This window comes from Loxodonta africana, chromosome 7 (assembly GCF_030014295.1).
Source record: "Loxodonta africana isolate mLoxAfr1 chromosome 7, mLoxAfr1.hap2, whole genome shotgun sequence".
In the NCBI taxonomy this organism is placed as follows: Eukaryota; Metazoa; Chordata; class Mammalia; order Proboscidea; family Elephantidae; genus Loxodonta; species Loxodonta africana.
In genome coordinates, this window is record NC_087348.1 from 4,942,990 (window position 1) to 4,953,513 (window position 10,524).

Consider the following 10,524-nt stretch of genomic DNA (forward strand, 5'->3'; position numbering starts at 1 on the left):
AAAAAAACACGAGAGCGCATTTCTGTAAAGCCGCAACGAGGAATCCTTGTCCAGAAACTGCAGCAGCTGGCTACTTGGGGCGGAGTGCTGAAGAGCAGGGATGTATCCTCCCAGGGGCCACAGCTCCCACGGGACGTCATCTCTGCCCGCCCTACCTGTCCCAGGGGTCCTAGGACCCTGCACACTTTCGCCTCAGCAGCGGCCGTGCCACTGTACTGGAGGAGGCTCTGTACCTGCTCCCACCTCCCTGAAGAGCAGAGGTGGCACCCCAGGAGCAGAGGCTGAACGCCGGGCAGCGTCCTGACAGCCCAGTGAAGGGCTCTGGCAGAACTCCGCTCCTTGCTGCCGAGTCCTCTGGTCAGACAGGATAGTCCGTGTGCTCAGCTGCTCTGTGAACACTTCCCACCCAGGAGCCCAGGCTACCCCCGTTTTATATGTGGGTGGCGGGCAGTTTTTTCTTTACAATTCTTCAGAAAAATATATTTATTACAGAAAATGTGGAAAACACAGAAAGTACAAAGAAATAACAATTTGCAATTATGTCGTCCAGAAAATAACCAGCACTTTATAAACAGGTGGGGTACGTCTTTCTGCTTTTAGGGTCCAGAGAACTGTGTTTTCCTTTGAGTGTTATATGTTTTCCTTTTACAAAATGGGGGACACCCACACACCCCAAGGGCAGGTTGTCTCGTTCACGGTTGCCACGGCACACCTGCCAATGGACCAAACCGGTGTTTGTGTGTGGCTGAGTCTTCGAGAGCAGTTTCTCACAGCTCACCCCAGGCCACCCTGCTCTATAGCTGTTCTCTGGTGCCACCTGGCTGCCAAGGGCCGGCCGTCCCAGGTCCTGGGGAAAGGGCAGCAGTTGCGGCCCAGGGGTGGCAGGACGGAGAAGCAGCAGGAGCAGGCACACGGCCAGGCACTATCTTACATGTCATCACCTCTGAGGCCTGCTCTCCACACCGTTACAGATGAGCAACAGGCCAAATGAAGAAGCCACACGATGAGCCAGGTGAGGCTGGGTGGGGACCCAGGTGACTCCAAGCCTGGCAGACAGGAGTCCCCAGATGTTAGTGCTGGAGGGGAGACCCAGCCCCTCGCTGGATGCAGGAGGCGCAGAGACTGTGCGCTGTGCTTCAAGGGTGAGCCAGTGCCAGAAGTGGGGACCCAGCCCAGAGGTGGAAGCTCACCTGGCGCTCGCTCCCATGCAGCGGAGAAAACTCAGTGTTGTCGGACCCGCGTCCGAGCACCTGGCGTGACAGGTCTGGGTCTCCTCTCAGGAGAGGTGTGTGCAGGAGATGCTGGGCGATGCCGGAGCACCAGGTACCCCCACACCTCAGCAGTTTATGCTGTGAGCTTACAGGAAAGGCGAGCCTTCCAAACCTGCCTCCGTTCAAGGAATACGGATATCCTTTCTTTCCCCAGAAAAGTGACTCCCCGGAGCTACCCATTCACCAAGCCACTCACATTAATTGGTAAGGGTATCTGTGGCTGGGGGTGGGGATGGTCCTGGGCATAGCAGGGGCGCCAGGCCACACCTGCCACGGCTCCGGACTAGCTGGGTAAGGTTTGTGCGCTCCCGGCCAGGCTTTTAGCGTCTACAGAACAGAACCACTCCTGTCTCCTTCGCAGCCGGCCCAGCCCGGCACAGTGCTGGTGTCAGCAAGCATCTGCTGAAGGCCTGCAGGGTAAAGGGCTGGGTTCCCCATGGAGCATACAGCCCTCATGACCCTGGCCTAGGTCACAGCAGCACAGTGGTGGCTTTCCCAAGGCCACCGCTGGAGAGCCAGCAGGAGGAGCAGTCATTTGGCTCTCTGATGCCTCTCAGAGGCTAGCAGGTCTCAAACAGGTGAAAGCTGCCTCAGGCAGATCATGTTTGCTTGGGGAAAACACCCTTGAGTGGAGCTGTTATTAAAGCCAGCCACCCTATTCCCTGGAGCCCCTGGATGGTGCTCGGCTGCTCACCAAAAGGCTGAAGGGTCTAGTCCCCCCAGAGGTACCTTGGAAGAAAGGCCTGGTAGTCTGCTTCTGAAAAATCAGCCACTGAGGACCCTGTGGAGCCCAGCTCTACTCCGACACACACGGGGTCGCTGTGAGTCAGAGTCAACGTGACGGCAACTATTTTTTTTTTAACCCCAGTCACAAACTGGAGCCCGTTATAACCTGCAAAGGACAAGACAAACAGGCTAACGGGACTTTGGAGAAGCATCACTTGAAATGAATCATCGACAGGAACTGAAGTTCTCGGTAACACGGAGGTTCCACTGCTGGGGGGTCTGCTTTCAGGACACGTATCTCGGAAGCATGAAGGAAGAGTGCTTTTTAAATTATAAAACCCAGCTTCCGTGCCAGTTCTGTTATCAGAAAAATACCATTTTGATACAACAGCAGCAAACTGTAAAATGAGACAAATCATAACGCTTGTAAGAACTGACGCTGCAGAGCGCTGACCAGGTGCCACCTGGCTCCTCCCACCACCACTGTCCCTGCTTCCCAGCTTAGAGACAGCTTGACGTGGTCCAGGGCAGGCCAAGCTGCACCCCCATGCCGGCCCTGGTACTCGAGCCTAGACTGAGGACTCCCAAGGACACGTGGCAAACTGTCCCTCTGGCCTAGCATGGACTGGCGGAATGACACAGCGTTTGCTGAAAGCCAGGGCACTGGAGCTTGCCCTGGCTCCAAACCCTGCTCCCCTGTTGCTGCTCTGGGACGTTCCTTGGCTCCTCAACCTCTCTGGGCTGGCTGCCTCCCCTGCAGAGTGACAACAGGCACAACCGCTAACCTCTACACACTCCTGTCGTGTGACGGACATACCTGCTGCATTTTCTCCCTATTCGCTCATTTAACGGGGACAGCGGAATAGCCCTCACGGGGCGACTGTGAGGGATAAACGACGATGCCTGCGCAGTTCTCTGCCTGGCACCCAGCGAGCACTCAGAAAGGGCCAGTCCTCACTGACAGCTGCTGCAGGATCTCCCCAGTGGTGGGCGCAGAGGTGCTTGGTTACACCTTGGGGGACAGAACCAAGGTGCAGATGTCCTTCGTCTCTCTTGAGATGAGGGCTGAGCAGTCAGGGAGCCCCAAAGGCAGAACCAGCCGAGCTCCAGGCCATCGGGGACGCGGACCCACTCCTGTTCTGGAGGGTCCGAGCCTGCTCTTCCTCTAAGAGGTCCGCCACCAGGTTCAGCTTACAGGCCCTGAGGGCCGTCACCAGCTGGGACACCGTTGCGTCCTCCCTCCTGGCGGTCTTCCAGGTTCTCAGCGACTCCCTTACCTGCTCTGTCAGGTTGCGGGGATATCTCTCTTCGATAGCGTCGATCTTGGTGTCTGAAATTTTAAGTTGGCGAGCGAGTCTTCTCCAGTCCTTCCCCACGTTGTCACAGATAACGTCAAATGCAGCTCGCAGGTCTGGGGAGGGAAGCGACAGAATGATCTGCCAGAGGTCTGGTGAGCTCTTTGGGGGACAGGTAACCCCACCCTTAAAATTCTCAGTGCTGACTTGGTCATGGGTAGACCAGTGGGAAGAGGCTAGAATCACCCAGAGGCAGAGGGGCCGGAGAAGTGCCAGGGAGAGCCCACGAATGGCTCCCGATTCCACCCAAGCTGACCCCTGAACAAGAGGCCCCTCTAGGAGGTGTGGCTTGCAGGAGTGGGTCTCAGTGGGGTGGAGCTAGCTGCTGAGGGCTAACCCCTAGAGTGGGTCTCAGTGGGGAGGAGCTAGCTGCTGAGGGCTGACCTCTAGAGTGGGTCTCGGAGCGGTGGAGCCAGCTGCTGAGGACAGGGAAGCCGAGAGAGGGCCTGGAGGGCTGTCAGAGGGAAGGAGAAAGGCCCACAGCACCCCCTGCAGCAGGGTGAACAGCGGCCCCAGGAGTACACCCACATCAAACCACCTCTCATAGCTGCCCTTATTTGGAGAAAGGGTCTCTGCAGATGTAATCAAGGACCTTGAGATGAGACCACCCTGGATTAAGCGGGTGGGCCCTAAACGCGATGACAGGTATCCTCGTAAGGGACACAGAGAAGAGGAGGGGGCTGTGTGAGACAAAGGCAGAGCCTGGAGTGATGCAGCCACAGGAACACCTGGAGCCAGAAGCTGGAAGAAGCTCCCCTAGAGCCTTTGGAGGGAGAGCGGCCCTGCTGACACCTTGATTTTAGGCTTCTGGCCTCCAAAACTGTGAGAGAATAGGTTTCTCTTGTTTTATAATCATCCAGTTTGTGGTAATTTACCCCGTCAGCCCTAGGAAGCTACTAAGGTCCCTGGGTGCCACAAAAGGTTTGTGATCGGCTGCTAACCCAAAGGCTGGAGGTTTGAACCCACCCAGCAGCTTCGCAGATGAAAGGCCTGGCAACCTGCTCCTGTAAAGATTACAGCCAAGAAAACCCTATAGAGCAGCTCTGCTCTACAACACATGGGGTCGCCATGAGCCAGGGGCTGAGTGGCCAGCAGCTAACAACTGACCTTTGGCCCCTGCCACCATGCCACTCCTCTGCTGGACAGTTGTTGTGGAGACAGGGAGATGGGCACTACCAATCCCAAAAGGCTGCCTCTGGAAGAGGGAAGGGGGAACCAGAAGCTGCCTAGGTGGCCCTTCCAAGCCAGGGTCTCCAGCTAGAGCCCCAAGGGGCTGTTGGCATCAACTCATCCAACTCTCAGCGCAACCTTGCGAAGGGCACTGGGCTAACTGTGACCACTGTACAGATGAGGAAACTGGGGCACAGGGAGGCTAAGAGAGTTGCCTAAGGTCACACAGAAAACAGCAGAGCCAGGATTAGAAATCCAGTCTGGCATCAGAAGCTGTTCCTAACCACCACGTTCAACTGCCTTTTGTAAGAAACACAGAGCCGCCATTACCAAGCTGCCCACGCCCTCCTGGTGTATTTCTCTCCAGCATACAGCAAGTATAGAACTGCCAGATTCAAAAGACACACCCATACAGTGATCACATACACCTTGAGGACAACTTCAAAAAATCTATTTTACCAGGGTTTTTGTCCAGTTGCTAAACATCCTTGAGAGCCCTGGTAGCACAGCAGTTAAAAACTATGGCTGCTAACCAAAAGGTCGGCAATTTGGATCCACCAGCCCCTCCTTGGAAACCCTATGGGGCGGTTCTACTTTGTCCTATAGCGTCGCTATGAGTCGGAATCGATTCGACAGCACGGGTTTGATTTTAAATATCCTTGAAATCGTAACTTTCCTATAGTTCTATCGTCTGTCCAGCACTACGTGTGTATATAGATATGTATATATATATACGTGTATATTTGAACCTCACTGCCTTCAGGCAAAACCGTGCCACAGGCCAGCACCAGTCCTGACGACGTGACACCTGTGGCACCACAGGTTTGTGACCTGCCTGGCTCCCTGACCCAATGACAGATTGAGGGCACAGCGTCCCCAGCCTGAAGGCTGTGGGGGTGTTCCCGAACCACACTGCTGTTCTCAGGCCTCACTTTTGCTCCTGGAAGCCCCTGCAAGCCACAGGTGGAGAGACCGGGTGACTGACAGCAAGGGAGAACCCACTACAGCATGAGCTTGATCAGAGTCCGAGTGCCTGGGTTCAAACCCTAGCTCTTACTACTGTGCATCTCGGGCCAGCACTTAACACCTGTGAGCTACAGTCTCTCACTGCCAACTGAGAATAACACAAACAAAAAAGCCAAACCTGTTGCTGTCAGGACAATTCCAACTCATAGCGACCCTATAGGACAGAACAGAACTAGCCCATAGGCTTTCCAAAGAGTGGCTGATGGATGTGAACTCTTTTGGTTAGCAGCTGTAGCTCTTCACCATTGGGCCACCAGGGCTCCAAAACTAAGAATGACAAGGAGTAATAACACTACCTAACTTACAGGGTTACTGTGAGAGTTAAATATCTAAAGTGCTTAGAAAAGGCACCTGGGAGGTGCAAGTGGTTTGCGATCCATTGCCAACGGAAAGGTTAGCAGTTTGAACCCACCCAGCAGCTCTGTGGAAGGCCTGGCCACCTGCTTCTGTAAAGATTACCACCCAGAAAACCCTATGGGACAGTTCTACTCTGTGACACGTGGGGTTTCCAGAAGCCGGGGCCTATCCCACAGCAGGGAACACCATCAAAGTGCTCAGGATAGTAACCGGCTCTCAGGGTGCCTGAGAGTTCAGATCCTTAGTAGTCTTCTCAGCGCTGCAGGGCGTTAGCTGGGCAGTGCCCAGACACCAAAGTGCAGTGAACACTAGCAGGTCCACCTCACTCCTGCCCCCCCTTCTCTGGCTACTCTTCTCCACCCAGAGGTTGTTGGGAGAGTCCCTTTCTCCTGTGTATTTTCTCAGTTACCTCTGAGGAAGTGGGGTGGTGGGAGGAAAACTGAGGTTGGGGGTAGGTGTCCAGGCTGCCTGCAGCTCAGGACTTGGGGCAGGCCCACTTTTCCGGGTTTTAGTTCTCTGTCTGTAAAGTGGGGATACCACTCCTCTTCCAAGGTCAGAGAAAGCACACGGAAATCAAGCCTGGCAAGGTTGGGCGCCCCATGGCCTCACACGTAAAGGCTGCAGGTACACTGACTAGCATATGGTTCTATCTGCCTCCTCCCCAGCCCCAGTGCGCCCGCCCTCCCCCGAGGCTTCCCGCGCACCCACCTTCCTCTCCGGTCCCCGCCCGCTTGCCCTCCCTCCTCCCCGACTCCCGGGCACCGACTTTCCTCCCCGGCCCTCCGCCCTCCTCCCCAGCTCCAGTGCGCCCGCCCTCCCCCGCGGCTCCCCGCCCGCTTGCCCTCCCTCCTCCCTGACTCCCGGGCACCTACCTTCCTCTCCGGCCCCCCGCCCTCCTCCCCGGCCCCCGGGCGCCCACCCTCCTCCCCGGCCCCTGGCCCCCCTCCCCGGCCCCCGGGCGCCCACCTTCCTCCCCGGCCCCCCGCCCGCCTCCCCGGCCCCGGCCCCCCTCTCCGGCCCCCGGGCGCCCACCCTCCTCCCCGGCCCCCGGCCCCCGGGCGCCCACCTTCCTCCCCGGCCCCCGGCCCCCCTCCCCGGCCCCCGGGCGCCCCCCCTCCTCCCCGGCCCCCGGCCCCCCTCCCCGGCCCCCGGGCGCCCACCCTCCTCCCCGGCCCCCGGCCCCCCGCCCTCCTCCCCGGTCCCCGGGCGCCCACCCTCCTCCCCGGCCCCCGGCCTCCCTCCCCGGCCCCCGGGCGCCCACCTTCCTCCCCGGCCTCCGCCCTCCTCCCCGGCCCCCCAGCCCTCCTCCCCGGCCCCCGGGCGCCCACCTTCCTCCCCGGCCCCGGCTCCGGCCCCCGCGCCCGCCTCGAAGTCGTCCAGACGCCGCAGCAGGTCCTGGCGCCGCAGGGAAGCGAACAGCTCGCGCAGCAGGTCGGGGTCGTCGGCGCCCAGGTCGCCCTGCTCCAGCAGCACGGTGAAGAGGTCCAGGGCGCTCTGCACGCGCTCCAGCTTCCTCTTGCTCACGCGCCCGTTGCACAGGAACTTGAGCTCGGTCAGCTCGCTGCTCGTCAAGCCGGCCGCCATCGAGTGCAGCAGCACCAGGAACGGGTCCATGGCGGCGGCGATGCGGCGGGGCTCCGGCCAAGCCTCGGTCCACTCGGGCCGGTCCACTCGGGCGCCGCGCCCCGGGCCCCCGCTCGCCCCGGCCCGACCCCGGCTTTCGCCTTCTCAGGCCCGCGCCCCGGCCACCCTTCGACCCTGTTGCACTCGCCCCTGCCCCGCCCGGCCACCGGAAGTCCACCCAGGCGCCGCGGCTCAGTCCCCTATCTCGCGAGAGCTCCGGGCCCCGCGCATGCGCTCCAATCCCGGCCGCGGCCGCTTCCGCCGGGGATGTGCGCGGCGGCCGCCAGGGGGCGCCCAAGAGAAGCAGGCGGCCCTGGTGCGAGACCCGGGGCTCGGGGACCGCAGGGCGCGGGCCGTGCTCTCCGCGGACTGACAGGGAGCTGGGCTGAGGCTGGGCGCCTGCGCGGAGCCTGCCGTGTGCAGAGCGCACGGCCCTCCGTCCGCGCGTCATTGCCGCCCCGGGTCGCCGACCCCGAGCTCAGCGCAGGCTTTGCTCTCCCGGTCCTGCACGCTGCCCGGGCGACCGACACCGACCTGCAGTCGATCCCGACTCACGGCGACCCGTGTGCGCAGAGTAGAAGCGTGCCCCGTAGGGTTTTCAGAGTAGACGGGTGCCCCGTAGGGTTTTCAGAGTCGAAGGGTGCCCCGTAGGGTTTTCAGAGTCGAAGGGTGCCCCGTAGGGTTTTCAGAGTCGACGGGTGCCCCGTAGGGTTTTCAGAGTCGACGGGTGCCCCGTAGGGTTTTCAGAGTCGACGGGTGCCCCGTAGGGTTTTCAGAGTCGACGGGTGCCCCGTAGGGTTTTCAGAGTCGAAGGGTGCCCCGTAGGGTTTTCAGAGTCGACGGGTGCCCCGTAGGGTTTTCAGAGTCGAAGGGTGCCCCGTAGGGTTTTCAGAGTAGAAGCGTGCCCCGTAGGGTTTTCAGAGTAGAGGGGTGCCCCGTAGGGTTTTCAGAGTCGAAGGGTGCCCCGTAGGGTTTTCAGAGTAGAAGCGTGCCCCGTAGGGTTTTCAGAGTAGAAGCGTGCCCCGTAGGGTTTTCAGAGTAGACGGGTGCCCCGTAGGGTTTTCAGAGTCGACGGGTGCCCCGTAGGGTTTTCAGAGTCGACGGGTGCCCCGTAGGGTTTTCAGAGTCGAAGGGTGCCCCGTAGGGTTTTCAGAGTCGACGGGTGCCCCGTAGGGTTTTCAGAGTCGACGGGTGCCCCGTAGGGTTTTCAGAGTCGACGGGTGCCCCGTAGGGTTTTCAGAGTCGACGGGTGCCCCGTAGGGTTTTCAGAGTCGAAGGGTGCCCCGTAGGGTTTTCAGAGTAGAAGCGTGCCCCGTAGGGTTTTCAGAGTAGACGGGTGCCCCGTAGGGTTTTCAGAGTAGACGGGTGCCCCGTAGGGTTTTCAGAGTAGAAGCGTGCCCCGTAGGGTTTTCAGAGTAGAAGCGTGCCCCGTAGGGTTTTCAGAGTCGAAGGGTGCCCCGTAGGGTTTTCAGAGTAGACGGGTGCCCCGTAGGGTTTTCAGAGTAGACGGGTGCCCCGTAGGGTTTTCAGAGTAGAAGCGTGCCCCGCAGGGTTTTCAGAGTAGACGGGTGCCCCGTAGGGTTTTCAGAGTAGACGGGTGCCCCGTAGGGTTTTCAGAGTAGAAGCGTGCCCCGTAGGGTTTTCAGAGTAGAAGCGTGCCCCGTAGGGTTTTCAGAGTAGAAGCGTGCCCCGTAGGGTTTTCAGAGTAGACGGGTGCCCCGTAGGGTTTTCAGAGTAGACGGGTGCCCCGTAGGGTTTTCAGAGTAGACGGGTGCCCCGTAGGGTTTTCAGAGTAGAAGCGTGCCCCGTAGGGTTTTCAGAGTAGAAGCGTGCCCCGTAGGGTTTTCAGAGTAGACGGGTGCCCCGTAGGGTTTTCAGAGTAGACGGGTGCCCCGTAGGGTTTTCAGAGTAGAAGGGTGCCCCGTAGGGTTTTCAGAGTAGACGGGTGCCCCGTAGGGTTTTCAGAGTAGACGGGTGCCCCGTAGGGTTTTCAGAGTCGAAGGGTGCCCCGTAGGGTTTTCAGAGTCGAAGGGTGCCCCGTAGGGTTTTCAGAGTAGACGGGTGCCCCGTAGGGTTTTCAGAGTAGACGGGTGCCCCGTAGGGTTTTCAGAGTAGACGGGTGCCCCGTAGGGTTTTCAGAGTAGACGGGTGCCCCGTAGGGTTTTCAGAGTAGACGGGTGCCCCGTAGGGTTTTCAGAGTCGAAGGGTGCCCCGTAGGGTTTTCAGAGTTGAAGCGTGCCCCGTAGGGTTTTCAGAGTAGACGGGTGCCCCGTAGGGTTTTCAGAGTAGACGGGTGCCCTGTAGGGTTTTCAGAGTAGACGGGTGCCCCGTAGGGTTTTCAGAGTAGACGGGTGCCCCGTAGGGTTTTCAGAGTAGACGGGTGCCCCGTAGGGTTTTCAGAGTCGAAGGGTGCCCCGTAGGGTTTTCAGAGTAGAAGTGTGCCCCGTAGGGTTTTCAGAGTAGAAGTGTGCTCCGTAGGGTTTTCAGAGTAGAAGCGTGCCCTGTAGGGTTTTCAGAGTTGAAGGGTGCCCTGTAGGGTTTTCAGAGTAGAAGTGTGCTCCGTAGGGTTTTCAGAGTACACGGGTGCTATGTAGGGTTTTCAGAGTAGAGGGGTGCCCTGTAGGGTTTTCAGAGTAGAAGGGTGCCCTGTACGGTTTTCAGAGTAGAACTGTGCTCTGTAGGGTTTTCAGAGTAGAAGCGTGCTCCGTAGGGTTTTCAGAGTAGACGGGTGCCATGTAGGGTTTTCAGAGTAGAGGGGTGCCATGTAGGGTTTTCAGAGTAGAGGGGTGCCATGTAGGATTTTCAGAGTAGAAGAGTGCCCTGTAGGGTTTTCAGAGTAGAAGCGTGCCCTGTAGGGTTTTTAGAGTAGAAGGGTGCCCTGTAGGGTTTTCAGAGTAGAAGGGTGCCCTGTACGGTTTTCAGAGTAGAACTGTGCTCCGTAGGGTTTTCAGAGTAGACGGGTGCCATGTAGGGTTTTCAGAGTAGAAGTGTGCTCC

General features: G+C 59.0%; 1 protein-coding gene across 1 annotated transcript; it reads right to left on the reverse strand.

The window, feature by feature from the left end:
• Window positions 1-465: 465 nt before the first annotated feature.
• FADD (Fas associated via death domain) lies at window positions 466-7,594 on the reverse strand. Its single transcript, XM_064287620.1, has 2 exons — window positions 7,234-7,594; window positions 466-3,408 (listed from the first exon to the last, which is right to left on the reverse strand). The coding sequence occupies exons 1-2, from the start codon at window positions 7,517-7,519 to the stop codon at window positions 3,071-3,073; spliced, it is 624 nt and encodes a 207-aa protein (XP_064143690.1). The 5' UTR covers window positions 7,520-7,594; the 3' UTR covers window positions 466-3,070.
• Window positions 7,595-10,524: the final 2,930 nt, after the last annotated feature.

Coding starts and splice junctions, on each gene's coding strand:
- FADD (XM_064287620.1), bottom strand. CDS start 7,519: ATGGACCCGTTCCTGGTGCTGCTGCACTCGATGGCGGCCGGCTTGACG. Junction 3,409..7,233: donor AGCCGGGGCCGGGGAGGAAG/GTGGGCGCCCGG, acceptor TTCCCTCCCCAG/ACCTGCGAGCTGCATTTGAC.